The sequence below is a fragment of the Halichoerus grypus genome, chromosome 3, assembly GCF_964656455.1.
Source record: "Halichoerus grypus chromosome 3, mHalGry1.hap1.1, whole genome shotgun sequence".
Lineage (NCBI taxonomy): Eukaryota > Metazoa > Chordata > Mammalia > Carnivora > Phocidae > Halichoerus > Halichoerus grypus.
Genome location: NC_135714.1, coordinates 43,189,104 through 43,206,233, shown reverse-complemented (window position 1 = coordinate 43,206,233; position 17,130 = coordinate 43,189,104). Strand labels below are relative to the sequence as shown.

General features: G+C 41.6%; 1 protein-coding gene across 1 annotated transcript in view; it reads left to right on the top strand.

Annotated features, from left to right (window-relative positions):
- The window catches only part of KDR (kinase insert domain receptor), a 43,781-nt gene that overhangs the window by 11,677 nt on the left and 14,974 nt on the right, over window positions 1–17,130 (top strand). The window contains exons 7-21 of the mRNA XM_036085200.2: window positions 284–461; window positions 1,876–1,990; window positions 2,081–2,244; window positions 4,085–4,238; window positions 5,156–5,279; window positions 5,779–5,887; window positions 6,738–7,079; window positions 9,202–9,348; window positions 9,690–9,821; window positions 12,322–12,428; window positions 12,858–12,993; window positions 13,364–13,468; window positions 14,780–14,893; window positions 15,469–15,557; window positions 16,128–16,281. Coding sequence (XP_035941093.1) covers window positions 284–461; window positions 1,876–1,990; window positions 2,081–2,244; window positions 4,085–4,238; window positions 5,156–5,279; window positions 5,779–5,887; window positions 6,738–7,079; window positions 9,202–9,348; window positions 9,690–9,821; window positions 12,322–12,428; window positions 12,858–12,993; window positions 13,364–13,468; window positions 14,780–14,893; window positions 15,469–15,557; window positions 16,128–16,281 — 2,170 coding nt within the window. The remainder of the gene's footprint in view (window positions 1–283; window positions 462–1,875; window positions 1,991–2,080; window positions 2,245–4,084; window positions 4,239–5,155; window positions 5,280–5,778; window positions 5,888–6,737; window positions 7,080–9,201; window positions 9,349–9,689; window positions 9,822–12,321; window positions 12,429–12,857; window positions 12,994–13,363; window positions 13,469–14,779; window positions 14,894–15,468; window positions 15,558–16,127; window positions 16,282–17,130) is intronic.

Below are 17,130 nucleotides of genomic sequence, written 5' to 3'. Positions count from 1 at the left end.
AACATACTTCTCCTTAAGCAGTGGTCATATTTGCTTGTGTTCCGGTAGACATATCCATCTCATTCCCGCTACGTGAGGCTTTAAAAACCTTAATTCAGTTGGTTCCATTTATTTCTCCTGAAACCAAATATATTGGTTGCTTAGGTGATATGAAATGTTCTGAAGTCCCTTATTTTTAGCATGAATAGTGTTCGCCAAGGGCCAAGACTTGATCTTGTGGGTATCTAGAAGCTACCAGGTAATGTTATGCTGGACTTTGAAAGTTCAGTGAACTCTTTTTCAGCATCGGCATAAAAAACTTGTTATCCGGGACCTAAAAACCCAGTCTGGGAGTGAGATGAAGAAATTTTTGAGCACCTTGACTATAGATGGTGTAACCCGGAGTGACCAAGGGCAGTATATCTGTGAGGCTTCCAGTGGGATGATGACCATGAAGAGCAACACATCAGTCAGGGTCCATGGTAAGCTAAGATCTCCTTTGGGATTATGCTGTGCCTTGAAAAGTGAGATCATTTAAATAAATTTAAGTCAGCTAGTGATTCCTATTTTGTTCATTCAGAAGACATTTTTTGAGCTCCTGCTAGGGAGGCCATATGACCCAGAGGTCAAGAGCACAACTTGGGTTCAAATCCCAACTTTAATAATGAGACGAGCTAATACAGTAAGCGCTCACTAAATTTTACTTGTTGCGTTTGTTGTTAATGCTATTACTAATAGTATAATAAGCAGAGTATTATTATCTAAGATAGTCTTTAAATTTTCATTTTATTGCAAGGCTGAGAGGCCTGTGTGAATAAGCATGGGCTTTGTATTTGGAGAGGCCTGGATTTAATTACTATCTGTGGGGCTTTGAACAAATAACCTAATTTCTTATTTATTCTCTTCCATTAATGTCACATAATAACACATAAATGTCTCAGTTTAGGTGATAATTCATATGGCACCCAACTTATAGGCCTTGGTAATGATTTTGGATTTTATAATATGGGAATTCATAGAAGGGTTTGAGCAGAAAGACATGCTCCAGTTTATGTTTTTGTAGGATTACTATGTATTTTTTGAGAAATACTTTTGGGAAGTAAGGGCAGAAGTAGGGAGACCAGTGGGGGGCTTGTTGCAGTTATCCAGGTGAGAGATGGTGAGTGGCTTAGAGAAATGATCTGATTCTGGATACATTTTTGAAGATAGAGCCAGCAGGATCTGCCTTTTGACTCAATGGCTGTAAGGGGTAAGAGAAAAAGAATGGAAGATGATTTGAATTTTTAGTGTGAGCAAATGAGTGAATGGTGATTTTATTTACTTAGATAGGGAAGACTGACAGGAAGTAAGATTTGGAGAAACAGGGTTGGGTCTGTTTATTTGGACATGCCCACTAAACATCCAAATGGAGATATTTAATATATAAACCTGGAACCCAGAGAAGTCAGGGGAAGAAATACAAATTTAGTAGGAATGTGGGCGGCACTTTATGGCTGAGCCTGGAGGAAGGTGTAGCTAAAGAGAAGTGGTCTGAGGACTGAGTCCTGGGGCATATAGCGGATAGGGATAGGGCGCCATAGGAGCAGAGAAGGAGCACCCTAAGGTCCCTGGAGGACTTGGAGAAAGCTTCACAGAGGAGCAAATGCTTGAACTGAGACTTGAGCAGTCAGTAGGCTTGCAGTGTGCACCTGGAGAGAGAGAAAAGCAAATGCAGAGGCCAGTTGTGTGGGAGAAGCTGGACTGTGAACAAGGAAAGGAAGTGTGGGGAAATCCCTACACTGGGGCAACTCAGACTCCCCAGATCTTTGTCTCTTCCCTTGAAATGAAAAACTAAACCAAATGACCATTTATAATAAGTTGACATTTATGAGAATAATTATTTTTATTTTCTTCCAGAAAAACCTTTTGTTGCTTTTGATAGTAGCATGGAATCTTTGGTGGAAGCCACAGTGGGAGACCGTGTTAAAGTCCCCGTGAAGTACCTTGCTTACCCTACCCCTGAAATAAAATGGTAAGTATTGCAAATAAATGCAAAGTGTTGTTCCATCTGAAAGAAAACCCTTAAATTATACTAATTCCTGGGATTTTTTTTCCCCCCAAGGTATAAAAATGGAAGACCCATTGAGTCCAATCACACAATAAAAGGGGAGAAGGAACTGATTATTATGGAAGTGAGTGAAAAAGATACAGGAAATTATACTGTTGTCCTCACCAATCCCATGTCAAAGGAGAAACAGAGCCACGTGGTATCTCTGGTTGTGAATGGTGAGTTTATTCAGTTTTCCTTCTCTGCCCAAAACTGATTATAAAGAGTACGATTATATCTTCTTAAACAGCCAGGCCACCATTCCTTTGTCACCTGTTGCTTCACTCACATCATGAATGGGCTTCTATTTATAAAAATGATCCAGATCAGTGGAGTTGAAATGAGGTATAGGGCAGAGCGCTCCGGACATGTTTGCTTCAGGGGCCATGTAAATGGACTGTTTGGTGTCAAATGCAGTATTGACATAGATGATACACTTGATGGCTCTACGCTGTGAAATAAGAATGCCTACAGGGACAGTTGCCATACTACCTTTGCTCTTGTCTCACGAAATTGCGCACCTGGCATGCAAATGTGCAAGTGTCTTTTTGATTCTGTGGGAAGCTGCTAGTTTGATACACAGGCAGGTTCCAACTCAGAAGGCTTTTGCAGGTTGACACTGTTGGCTTCTTGGAACTTAAAAAAAAATTCTTTTTTTAAAAACAGGAGTCTAGGATCTATCTGACTCTGAGGCTATAAAGAGAAGATACTAAGTTTATGATTTAAGGATGATTTGAACGTTGTTTTTCCAAACTGAAAGTGTTCTGGGTGGGGAATAAAATGGTATCATGGAACGTGTAGGAGATGTAAAATCGATGTACAACATGTGTCTTTATAGCAGGACTTATCAGGACCTTTATTTAATGTGTTCGTGTATATTGCCATTCTCCAGGGGAAGAGACATAGAGTATGGAGGGTTTGACAAAGTTATTTGACCAGAGCATCCCCCTCCGACCCTGGAAATCCATCTAATCTCTTGTCCCAAACACAGTTTGGGAAATGCTTTTCTGTTGGAATTCTTTGTTCTCCCTATTGGCATGGCATAGGAAAACTTTGGGATCTTCTTTTGTAAATTACGATGTTTCCCCATATATCCTGCCACCACTCTGTATGTCTGCTGAGCTCTGCTTCATTTCTTTTCTGGGACATCAGCTTCAGGGAGTATTTTAAAGTGTCACTCAGAAGCCACTCAGGAGTAGGGCCTTGGGGAATGGCGAGAAGCTGGAAAGCTAATAAGTAGGGTAGGGAGAAGAAAATGAACACAAAATAAAGATGTAAAAATGGACAGTGTATAACCCCATCTCAAGAATTCATGAAGTTACTAAACATTTGATTCACCCTAACATTTACCCTGCTATATAAAATAAACATAAAAAAGTCTAAATTTGAGAGTATAATTTGAGGCTTTAAGTTGATAGTGATGGGGGAATAGTTTTGCATTAATGACTTTGGAACCAAAAAAGGAAAGCGAGAATAAAAGGGTGAGGACGAGGGGGAGGGGGAAGGAAGAAACGGAAGGGAGGTAGGGAGAGAGGGAGGGAGGAAGGAAGGACGGGAGTGGAGGAAGTGGAGGGAGAAGGAAGAGAGGTGGGTTACCTTGGGCAAGTCATTTAATGTTTCTGTTTCATTTTTCTCATGTGTGATTAAGTGAATTAATCTATGCAGAGCACTTAGAACAATGGCTTGCACATCATGAACGTATTTGCTGTGCTAGTCACGATGATTTTCTTTCTTTCTGATCTTTTGAGATTGGGAGCACAGGGAGAGTTATCCTTATCATGTAGACCAAGAAAAACTGAGGCAGAGGGTGGCCAGACTTGCACACAGTCCTCCACTTATGAGGATGATGGTTATCACTAGAAGTCACATCTCCCGTGTCCAAGTCTAGATGTTCTTTGAAAAACAAAAGGAGGGCAAAATCATATGCTTATAGAAGCATAGGCTTCAGTTGATGAAAACTTCCACTTTCTGTTCCTCAAAGCGGATTGACAATTAAAACGTGGCTTTTCCCATCTCCAGTCCCACCCCAGATCGGTGAGAAGTCCCTGATCTCTCTGGTGGATTCTTACCAGTACGGCACCACACAGATGCTGACGTGCACGGTCTACTCCGTCCCGCCCCCGCATCACATTCGCTGGTATTGGCAGCTGGAGGAGTGCGCCTACAAGCCCACGTGAGTAGCCCATGGCCTCTTCTTGCCTGTTCTTGTGCATTTCTTACAGTATGCTGTGGTATGACTCCATTCCACCCCGAGAAGGCCATTCCTAAGAAAGTTATGCCCCAAGTGGTCCTTTTGCTATCCTTCCATCTTTCTCTATGTCTTATATTTTAGGACATGTCTTTCCTTGGGGTGCCCCACCTTGAGATTAGCTAGCGCTCTCTTCCTAGCTTAGCCCCGGTGTGCACACCTCTCCAAACGCAGGCTCTTCGATCACTTTGCCAATTGCTAATCTTTGGTGTTTCTCCTTATACCAATCAACTGGTGAATACCACCCTCTTTCCTTCTTATCTGGGAGAAGGTCCATCTCAGAGGAAGAGCTGATGGATATGAGGGAGCCACAGGTCTGGCTGCAGCCTTTGGATTCTCAGGCCCAGCTTATCAGGTTCTCACATAAATCCAGACATCCTTAGGAAGACAAAACAACAGGCCACCCACTACCACCCCAAGCAGTTCACTTCCTGTTGTTGTTTTTGAGATGGCCACTACTAGTTTCTTCCTCAGATGCTGACCATTTCCTACACAGAGGCCACAGTCCCAGGGAGATTACTTTAAGAAGCCCAATGACTTCTTAGTTTCCTTGTCTTCCTTTGAACTAAATTAGCTTGAATTGTCTTGTCGATTCAATTTATGAATGGAGGTTTGTTCCCAGAATAGCTGTTTCCCTCCTGTATCCTGAATGAATCTACCTAGAACCTCTTCCTTTTTTTCTGAGGCCTATTTTTAATTGGCGCCAAATCATGTAACGTGGTAGTGTGCGTTGAAAGTTATTTCTAAGAACATAATAACCAAAGTCAGACTCCTTTCCTTGCTATGGACTTGAACTAAAGAAAAATTAAGTCATAATAAGAGCTGTTATTTCTTTCTTATAGCCAAGCTGTCTTAATGACAAACCCATATACTTGTAAAGAATGGAGAAATGTGGATGACTTCCAGGGGGGAAATAAAATTGAAGTCAACAAAAATCAATTTGCCATAATTGAAGGAAAAAACAAAGTGAGTTTGAAGTTCTTTAATTTAAAAATCTGTCTCTCTCTCTTTTCTGGAAGGATAGAAGGATGGAGTGAAAGCATGGGGTCAATCATATGTGAGGGATATTGGAGATTGATAGTCACATTAATTGTACAATAAAACACTAACATATTAAGTTAGTTTGAAAACACCAATGACTTTTAGAAGCACCACTGACTTATTAATATCTTATCAGAGAAAGGTAAAACAAGTATGCCGTTAAATCTGTACATCTGTTGTAAGGTGATTCTGATTTTACAAATACGGAAATGAGAAAATGTGTACATGTTAAAACACTTTATTTTCCTTTTGGTTTCCAATGCTCGTTTTGTGTAATGCATGAGCCACACCAGCATAATTATAATTGTGTGGATTTGAGAAGGTCAGTGCAGTAATATGAATGGAGTAGGCAGGTCTCACAGGTCTCACACCGCCTCCATTGTTTATGGCCCGGGATTTGTGTTTTGTTTTGTTTTTTCCATAGACTGTAAGTACCCTTGTTATCCAAGCAGCAAATGTGTCAGCTTTGTACAAATGTGAAGCCATCAACAAAGTTGGGAGAGGAGAGAGGGTGATCTCCTTCCACGTGACCAGTGAGTACCACTCTGCGAGGGGGCGTTGGGTCTCTTGCCAGGTGGGTGCTAAGCTGTCTGATGCTCTGTGGTCCTTGCCATTCCTGAGTGGCATGGTGTTTCAGGAGAGGACTTGGACTGAATCTGGGTGCTTTCGTTCATAAATGAAGACTCCTCAGCTAGCTTCTGGGCTCATGTGAAGTCCGTACAACTGACTCTCCCATTCCCTCAGAACTATGAAAAAACTATTTCATATAGTTTTTAGCCACAAGTCCTGCCTCATAGTTATGTCTCCACCACCCGAGTGTAACACAGCGCTTGGCTTCTTGGGGTTCCTTCAGTATTGGTGGGCCTGCTGCTGAACAGTTGACAGCATTGAGTTTTCTGGAGGGAATTGTAATGACATAGGGGCAGTTTCCTCCCAATGCTGCTGATTCTGCCTGTTCATCTTAGTTTTATGGATAAGCTTTAGCTGACTGGACTAGGTGAAAGAGTTCAGTCTGGGCTAATTTGTTGTCATAAATATAGCTTTAATGTCATTGAGTGTGATACGTCAACAAGGAACTAATTTATAAAGTTCCATGTTGTAATTATCTGCTTTGAATATGTTTTGGATTTTTTTAAAATCTCAAAAACTGTATTTAGAGCTCAAAGTGGAGATTTGATATGTATCTGCGGAATGCATCTTGGTAAAATAGTACATTTTGGGGCCCGAACTGTCTAGTTTGGTTGTCTTCTTGTATTACATTGTCTGGGATTGCTAGAGCTTCAATTTTCTTGGTACTTTATAGCAGTCCAAAGGCGACAAGAAGAGAATTGTGTGCTGCCCAAATTAAATCATCATTTTCTAACCTTGGGTTTTATATTTCAGGGGGCCCTAAAATCACTTTGCAACCTCACACCCAGCCAACTGAACAGGAGAGCGTGTCTTTGTGGTGCTCTGCAGACAGAACTATGTTTGAGGACCTCATGTGGTACAAGTTTAGCCCACAGGCTCTGCCAGTCCGTTCAGGAGAGTTGCCCACACCTGTTTGCAAGAACTTGGATGCTCTTTGGAAAATGAACTCCACCAAGATCTCTAATGGCACAAGTGACATTTTGATCATGGAGCTCCAGAACGCATCCTTGCAGGACCAAGGAGACTATGTGTGCTTTGCCCAGGACAGGAAGACAAAGAAAAAACATTGTGTGGTCAGACAGCTCACAGTTTTAGGTAGGGAGGCAATTCTGGGTCATCAAAGACAGTTGGAATGCCTTCAGTGTAGTGCTTTCAGGGACTGTAAAAAGATTATTGTCCTATAGGAGCATATGAAGTAGACTGGTGCACACTTACCTTATTCACTGAACGTTCTTGAGGCAGAAAGAGGTGAAGAGTGATGGAATGATGCATTAAAAAGAGAAAATAACATGTTTCTTTCCAGCTCTGATGATAGGATTTCACTAGCACCACCAAGGGATTAGCTTAAACTGGGAAAATTCCTCCTTTATTCTTGACATTCGTATATTTTAGTAGACACGTATTCATGGAATGCCTACTACGAGCTAAGAAGGTTTCAGAGGTTCACAGTGGTGAGTAGGTAGACGAGATGAGGACACAGGCAACCACTGGGTGGTCATGGCACGTTGAGGTCTCTGTGTCCATGAGGACAGGGATTGTTTTCTGTCTTACTCTTTGCTGTAGCTCACATCATAGAACATAGTGGCACATGCTAAGTGCTCAGTAAGGTGTCTGCAGCATGAAGAGTGTGATCATGGGGTTGTTCAGGACCTGGGAGAGCCCCTGGGAGGGCTGCTACACTCACTGCCTGTACCTCTGGGTCATCCCATGTAGGCCAGCATAAAGATCAATGGGATGATAATTTTAATGAGCACATAGCTTTGTAAATTCCCCAGGGAGCCACTCTCCACACCTCTTCTAACCTGTGTCTTGCACAAAAGCTGTGCAGCCATGCCTCTGTCTCTGGGGAAATCAGACAAATTTGGGAAGTTCTCTTTGTGTCCACTCTCTCCATTTTCTCCTCTCTTTAGTGTCCCTTCCCAGTTTCTGGGAGACATGTGTTGTCTGACTTTACTCTTAAGAAGGGAAACAAACCGCCCAGGTGAATGAAGCTATACCATGGTTTTAGAGGAATAATATTTTCTTCGGAGGTCTTGGCATATTTTAAGAGGTATCGTCAGACAGACACTAGGGTAGTGTTTGTTGGTGTTAAGACTTAGGTGTCAAAAGAAGGAGTATTTTTGGGTGAAGTCATTCCCCGGGCCCTTCATATCCTATCACATATATGACCATGTGTTTTCTGTTCACCTTAGTGACTAGCCTGGCTTCAAATTAATGGAAGAATTTAGAGAGAGATGTGAAGGAGGCCATGCCCAGGAAATCTGTGCTCACAATGAGCTGGTTTGCTTCTCTAAGGACTCCTAAGTTGTTTTCCTAAAATTATTCTTAGAATAGACTAGAGCCCAGGACATTTGCTTAAACCCCAATGTGGTTCACCACTGAGGTAATCTCATTTTGTTAAATGTTGAAGCGGATCATTTCAGCAAGATTCTTTTTGATTGCTTTGGAAAAGATATTTCTATAACCCTTTGATGGTATGGCAAATCTGAAGTTTTGCTATACATTGAAAGAAATACCCATGGGCTTAATTTTCTTGAAATCTCTGACTTTCTTTAGGAATTGTTGTCTTGTTCATTTGTGTTTTAGTGGAAATGACACTGGACTAGTCCTTTAGGTTCACCAGATTCTATCATTAGTTCAAACGCTTACTCAGTTATAAGGACTTGGACAAGTTGTTTACCCCTCTGAACTGCAGTTCTTTCATCTGTGAAATAAGGTTAATATTCTTGTCCATCCTAGGATTGATAGTGAGCAACAGAAATAGTATAAGTGAGTTTTGTAAAAAGTGTCAAATAAATAGAAGGCATTCTTTGTTAAATTACAGCGAAGTTTCACACTTTTCAAAAGAAATATGGTGGAATTCATGGGTGTCACTGGCTAGAACATTCATGGGAGGGAACATTTCCCCTTGGGGAAGCTGTGTCTAATTAGAGGAAAAACCCATAAAAGTGACAACCTTTATTTTGTGATGTGACAACCAGCTAGAATCACTAATAGGAATGTTCAAAGAGGTGTAGTGATCTATCTCAACTGAACTGACTTGTTTTATTTAACTTTACTCAGTGAGCAACGGTATTGTCATCAACTTCTATGTATTTGCAGTTTAGTAAATCAACAGCTTACTGTTTGTGAAGTTTAAACTATTTATTAGTTTACTGATGTTAAAACCATTTCAAAAGTTATAACTAAACGTTGTGTGATTTTTGTGTGTGCATAGAGCGTGTGGCACCCATGATCACTGGAAACCTGGAGAATCAGACTACAAGCATTGGTGAAACCATTGAAGTTTCATGCACCACGTCTGGGAATCCCGCTCCACAAGTTACGTGGTTTAAAGACAATGAGACACTTGTAGAAGACTCAGGTGAATAGAATATGTTTATCTCTCATTGGTTGCAGAATTCTCCTGGAGACATGCTCTAAACCCCACATTACGTCTTGATTTGTTTTAGGTAGAAAAAAAAAAAAGGCAATATTAGTGTCCATGGTCTGGCTCATTTCCTCGATTCAGAATTAAAGTATTCAGAGCCTTGTTGAGCTCTCATGGAAGCATGGGGGTGATGAGTCAGCAGTGCATCCTGTACCACTCTTTGGAATGAGATACTAGTCCAAGAAAAGGACACCATTTATATTTTTAGATTTTTTTCCTGAAAAACTCCACCAGATCACATCACAAATAGAAACATCATTTTTCTTTTCTCTTAGGTATTGTACTGAAAGATGGGAACCGGAACTTAACCATCCGCAGGGTGAGGAAGGAGGATGAAGGCCTCTATACCTGCCAGGCATGCAGTGTTCTTGGTTGTGCAAAAGTGGAGGCATTTTTCATAGTAGAAGGTCAGTGGAGATGCATGGACACATCAGGTGGTTTTAAAAACTTAGCTTGTATATATACTCACACACTTTGGGTGATTTTTGATAATGTTTGTACTTTGTATATGTTCTACTCTAAGTACGTATTATTTTAACCAGAAACCATAATCAATGTTATTTTAATTTTGCTTGTATCATATTTCCTATCCTTGCAGTTCTCGCTTTGGAAAATTTCTTAGCCAGACAGGTGAAATACCCTCCTTGCCCTTATTTTTTTCTTCATTTGAATGGCTTGGTTAACCAAGTGATACCCCTATATTTACTTGAAAAAACATTAGAATTACTGTTCAACCATCAAAATCCATGCTATCCAGATAATCACAAGGGTTCACAGTTTTCACTGGACTACAGACAATTAAAATTTATTTGTGAACAATAGACCCTTGCTTCTCTGATGTGGAAGTTTTAGGGTGTCTAAATGTTAAAGGAAACTCCTGTGTGGATGGAGGAGTGAGGTGAAATCTGGCATATTCCCAGATGGGAAAGGTAATTTGTGACAGGATATTTTCTCTTCAGAAGTGTATTCCAATTTAAAAAAATAATCTATTGGGGGAGCAATGAAACTCTATTATGGGGGCGCCTGGGTGGCTCAGTTGGTTAAGCGACTGCCTTCGGCTCCGGTCATGATCCTGGAGTCCTGGGATCGAGTCCCTCATCGGGCTCCCTGCTCGGCAGGGAGTCTGCTTCTCCCTCTGACCTTCCCCCCTCTCATGTGCTCTCTCTCTCACTCTCTCAAATAAATGAATAAATAAAATCTTAAAAAAAAAAAAAAGAAACTCTATTATGTGGGTGAAGGAATGGTATACAAGGGGAAGAAAGAAGGATGGTGACAGAAGGAATAACTGATGAATTTTTATGAACTCATCCTAACTTGTCTCTCAATGTCTAGATTTTAGTTCCCTTCATCTGTCAAATCGGTTACATCTTGATGACTTGTTTTCCAATCTGTAGGCTTATTACCATTTCATGAACTGTACTTGCAAAAAAGATTTCAAGTGTGTGAAATAAATAAAAATGTCAAGTGACATGGTGCTTTTGTCACTTCCAAAGGGCTTCATGTTGAGGGCAGATCCTAGCAGGGACTTCCAGCTCTCTCCCATGCTCTGCCTCACCTCTGTTGGGGTGTTTACATCGGGCTACCCACAGAGCTTGTATTTACTTGTACCCAAAAGGGAGTACTAAGAAAAAGAAAGGTAGATATTTAATTCTTCTCTTAGGTTCCCAAATCTTAGTATGGGAATATTAACACACTAACTTATATAGACAATTGAATCTTTGAACTTTTTACTATGTATAATGGACTTTTAGACCTCTGTGTAATGAAATTTATTTTAATAGGACCACCAGGGAAACAGAATTGACTTCCAAGCCGTACTTGGTACTTGGTTCTCCACTGTTAGATCTTACTTGGCTAACTAGTTAATTCCTTGTTCTTCTGCCTTTTTGAGGCTGCCTTGGGCCACTTGGACAGCTTATTCGATTCACGCTGCACTCATCCGATGGGAGGCCCTAGGTGATAATTGTCTCCTTATCGCCTCTTTGCTAATCACTCCTAGTTGAAAGCCTCCTCTGGCATTTAATTTCTCCCACTCAGAGCTGTCCTCTGGAGCCCTGAGCATCTGCAGCTTTCCCTGCCGACCTCTACCTTACCTTTCATGGGTGGTTTAAACTCATTTTATTGCCAGGCCACGCGGGATGCTCTCATCTTGGCTTTCTCTCTTTTCCTAACTCAGGCTCCTGCCACACAAGGGCAAGGTAGTGTGATGGCTAACTGGTGTTGGACAGACTTTGTTTAGTCTTTACTCTTGACCACTGCCCCAACTTGCTGTGTGCCCTTTATGAAAGAGCTTAACCTCTCTGAGCTTGTTTCTCCATCTGAAAACTGAGCGTTGTTGAGAAGATTAAGTGGGATGACGTATTTAAAGTAATGAGCACCTAGGGGGTGCATGGTAACCAATCACTCAACCACTTGTTTTCTTATATAATCCTTTCTCAAACTCTATACAGATGAAAACAGACTATCCATGCAAAATGAGACATTTATTTTCCCTAGAAAGAGGCCACTATAAATTATTCTAGAACTTACTGTGAATTAAAACATGCTTCTTTTCTTCCCTGTAGAATGTGATCTGTTTTCTTTCCATCAAAGACTGCTTTTCCTCCAAACACTTCATATGTTTTTCTTGTAAGACATCAGCATTTCTATCCTTGATATCCTTAATTTCTATCCTTAACTTTGGAATTTTATCATTGGAGGTTTTCATGGGCAGTGTTTTGCAAACTTTAAATTATCCATTAAGAATGTTATAGACTCCCTCCTACTTAGAGGCTTGTGACTATTATTGTCTAGGACTTTTTCCAAGTTGGTAAACCTGAGATCTTGCTTTAGTGTTGAACTTTGTCGTCTTATATAAAAAGGTACGGGTTTTCAACTGTTGATGCTCATTCAATTTCGTCTTTCCAGGTGCCCAGGAGAAGACGAACCTGGAAGTCATTATTCTAGTAGGCACGGCAGTGATTGCCATGTTCTTCTGGTTATTACTTGTCATCGTTCTACGGACCGTTAAGCGGGTAACAAAATCATTTCCCTTCCATCCCATGTACGTTGGTTTTCATGATTAATGAAAGCTGACTGGGGCTCTTTGAGTTGTTTCTTCCCATTGTTATTGGCTCAATGGGCACAGTTTTATTTCAATACAATAACATTCTTTCCCACTTTCTTTTGGCTGGACCACTGGGCTTTAATTGATGGAAGCCACTAGAGGAGAAAAGGGCTTGGACTGTCTAGTGTAATTAAGATTTAAGTACTTCATTCCAAGCTCATTTGGGGGCTGAGGGGACACTGGATGCAGGATTATAATAGGACTCACTCTCAAACTTCATGAGTTTTATTTGAAAATGAGACATCAGGAATGGGGCTTCTATAAACAATAATAAGCACACAAAAAACAACAGCCAGACAACAGAGCGTATGTGACTGGAAGGAATAATGCTTTCCAGGCCAATGGAGGGGAACTGAAGACAGGCTACTTGTCCATCGTCATGGATCCAGATGAACTCCCCTTGGATGAGCACTGTGAACGCCTGCCTTATGATGCTAGCAAATGGGAGTTCCCCAGAGACCGGCTGAAACTAGGTGTGTTTTCAAGTGGTATTAAGTTGATGTTGGGTTTACCAGGACATCTCTTCCTCCTTTAGGATGATGACAAATCTAGTTTATTCACATGTTGGATCCAGGTTCAGAATATTCATTCTGTCTCTTGAATTTGAGTAATCATCCTTTTAGTCACCTAGAATTAGGGTCCGTGTACAATTATCCAAAGCAGGACATTTGGAGAGCAAAGGGGGAGGGGTATTAAATAATGAAGCCAAGATAACGGAGTTGAGCTGGCTTCTCCGAGTTAAACTGGGATGTTTGGTGACCCAATCTAGCCGGAATCTCTGCGTGTCACTTTGGTGCTGTCAGAGTCTAAGTCTGTTTTGTTTGCTGTCATCGTTGACTGTAGGTAAGCCTCTCGGCCGTGGTGCCTTTGGCCAAGTGATTGAAGCGGATGCCTTTGGAATCGACAAGACAGCAACTTGCAGGACGGTGGCCGTCAAAATGTTAAAAGGTAAAAGCAAAATTATATGGCGATATATCCCTCTATCTGTTTCATCCGGTCTGTAAACATGATGAAAGACTTGTATCGGCAGCTCTGTGGTTAGGTGAGCCCACTAGCCAAGCTTGTGGCTGGCTTAGGTGATACCTTTGTACAGTTTGGGAAAAGGTTCCTCTTTCATAGCCTCATGTGAGGGTGCGTGCCCTGGCAGGCCAAGTTGAGGATGGGCTGCAGCTTCCCCCACTTCCCCTTGTGCAGGGCATATAGCTTATACACCTGTACTTAGTGGCCTGGCTAGAGGAAAATAATACCTCGGTGATGTAAAATTGTTTCTTAATGTATTATGGTGCATTAGTGAGGTAATTATGGACCATGTAGAGACATGGAAAGAAATTTAATATAATCAGTAAAAATAGTAGAGTGCAAAAACAGCATGTTTCCTAGATTTGGAATATGTGAAAGATTTTCTCCCATAAAGATAACGGTTGCACTAGGAAAAAAAGGACCACAGGTGACATGTTAAAAATTAAAAGCTTTATAAACAATGCTTAATCCTAATAGGAATGGAATTCTGGTCTTGTTATTTTAATTTGGGGAGGTGGTGCATACACAGCTGTTAGCTCCAGTCGTGATGTGCTTCCGCTGATGGACGCAGGGCTGCGGACCCTTGGCCAGTAGGTCCTATGCATTTCAAAGCCATCTCTCTCCTTTAACCTATTCTCCCTTGCGGCTAAGGGTGTGTGCAATTTTGAGGTGGCTCATCAGGGTCTGAGGTGTAGACCGTGTGTGTGAATTAGAGGGAAGTGTACCGGTGTGTACAGGATCACACTTGCAGTTTTAGCCTCATCAGCCTCTTGTGCCAACTGGCCTTGCCAGCTGGCCCCTGTTAAGTTTCCTGCTTGGCACTGATTGGCGGGAACTTCAGCATAGCCCCTAACACATAAGGATATTTAATACATGGTGTTGCTTCCTTACGGGGAAGGACTGAAATAATCAGGCCCTAAGAAGCATAGTCAACCTGATATATGAAAATCCAATTTTGTAAGAGAAGAAAATCTGGGCATGATTCCATTTGCAGATGTATTCTCCACTTTGCAAAAGACTTCACAATGGATTCCTTTAAATATCAAACGTTCTGGGTGCACTTAAAGTAAGAACTGGAAAATATAATTTACACTTGACTTTCAAGGCACCTAGTCTGTAAATTGGATCACAGTTGTATTATCCCTAGAGGGTAGTTGGTACACATGAGTGCAGTGGGGCACAGATTGTCCTCAGCTAATGCCCACATTTATGATTTCCCTCTTTGCCATATATTTGTAGAAGGAGCAACACACAGTGAACACCGAGCCCTCATGTCTGAACTCAAGATCCTCATTCATATTGGCCACCATCTCAATGTGGTCAATCTTCTAGGTGCCTGTACCAAGCCAGGAGGTGAGTATCTGTGGATGGTTCTGGTTGCCTGATGATTTTGGCATATAATTTTCTGCTGGTATTTCAGGGAAACCCCTCAGCTCCCATGGCCTTGATTTCCTTAACTTAGGATGCTTTGCCAGATTCCTAGATATAGATATATTTCATGGAGGTTTAATGGACACTATAAATTATTCCAGAACTTCCTGTGAATTAGAAGATGCCATCTTACTATACTGCAGTTTGCTGCTTGTGTAAGAGGTTCAGATGAGAAAAGTAAACCTCTCAAAAAACTTGAAAGCAAAGACCTTAAGAGTAGTTCCCCCTAAAATGGAATCATCTTAGGTGATTGTGTTGAAAAGCAAGTGGGTGGATTTTCTTCCAAAAATTTGGTTCATCTTGCTGTGGAATTGCCAGTTGGTAAAAGAAAAGCTACGTTATAAGGGCATTGTGACCAGCTGATTTCAATGATCCTGGCCCAGTGAAAGTTTGTAGTGTCCTTCGATGATATCTTCTGGTTCATCCATGAATTAAACACTTGATGAGATACATGAATGGAAACGTTTTCCTTTCTTAACATGCTGTGCTGTCTGCAGGGCCACTCATGGTGATTGTGGAGTTTTGCAAGTTTGGAAACCTGTCAACTTACTTAAGGAACAAGAGAAATGAATTTGTCCCCTACAAGGTATGTCATTTAACTCAGCTCTGGCTGCATTGTAAAATGGAGGAAGATATAGGTTAATCTTTCTCTGTTAAAATGCGGTGAAGAACTTGTGAGGAGTCTTCTTTTGGCTGTTTTAATTTCCTCTTTTACCTGCTGGGGGACATATCTTCTCGTGGTTGGTTTTTGTTTTTGTTTTTGTTTTGTGACTCTAATCTACTGACCCATTAGAGATGGTGCCTGAGGAGGGGAGAAGGTGGGCATGATTAAGGAAAGGGAAGGATATCTCTGGATTATTTTCTCTCTCTCTCCTAGCAGTATTTGGCCCCATGGAGTGTCAGTCCCTCCATAAAGAGCACCCTAATGTTGGAAGTGTGTCTGAAATACACTTGAAACAATGCGTTTATCTCTTTAAGCTAAAGAAGAAACTAGGCTTTATGGAAGAAAATCTATTATGTAGAACACTTACCCCAAATTCCAGCCTAAAGATTCCATATTCCTGAAACTGATGTCCTTCTTATCTGCTTTTAATAGCTATAATTGTCTAGAGACCTCTTTTGTATTCAAGGAGTTTGTGCATTTGCTTCTTTATAGACCAAAGGGGCACGATTCCGTCAAGGGAAAGAATACGTTGGGGAAATCACTATGGATCCGAAACGCCGCTTGGACAGTATCACCAGTAGTCAGAGCTCAGCCAGCTCTGGATTTGTTGAGGAGAAGTCCCTCAGTGACGTGGAGGAAGAGGAAGGTACCTGCCATTGCTTTCTCCACACTTAATGCGTGCTCTTGCAGGAAAGAGAAAGTGATAGAGTGTTACGAGGAATTTTGTCATGGGACAAGTTCAATACTCCCTCATATTTGGAAGAGACCTAAATTTCTAGACTCCTCCATTCAGTTTTCCCAAAAGAGAGTTGTGGAAGCCCTAACTAAGCAGCTGGCTAAGTTGTGAGGCAAAGCATGGGGCGAGCCTGAGAAATCTCAGTATCCCAGGAGGGCCAAGCAGTCAGCAACAACCAAACCAATGCTTTGAGACTATTGGTTCAGCATTTAGTAGCAGGAGAGACTCAGCACTTTATTCCCGGAGGACAAAGGAGGCTCTCCAGTGGTTGATTAGCCTCCCCATTGCCCTAAGCAGTTCAGCCCCACACTCCCTGAGTCACTGGACCTCTCCAAGGCAGCGTAGGGATCACCTGCTGCTTCTACCCGATTCCAAGTGGCTTCTCAAGTCTTTCTTGCAACCATACTTCCTCAGAGGAGTCTTGGTAAGCATATTTTTCTTTATCCAGTTATGCTTCCAGTGATATTTTAGTGTTTTCTCTGAGTAGAGCTGTGTTCGCAGTCTTAACTTCCAGGATTTCTTCCAGCTCCAGGATACACTGTCTTTCTGCTTCCCTTAGAAGGAGCAGAGACAGCTCCATGGATGTAGAGATGGAGCTTCCTGACAGCTGGCTCCTCTTGAGGCATGAGCTTAGAGGAATCCAGTCATGAAATAGTGAGAGAAACTTGCTTCCCTTTCCCTAGACATGAGGCTACAGATAGAACTTAAATCTGGCTTCTTTCTCTTAGAAGCCGAGCAGGGTGTGCAAAGCTGGAACTT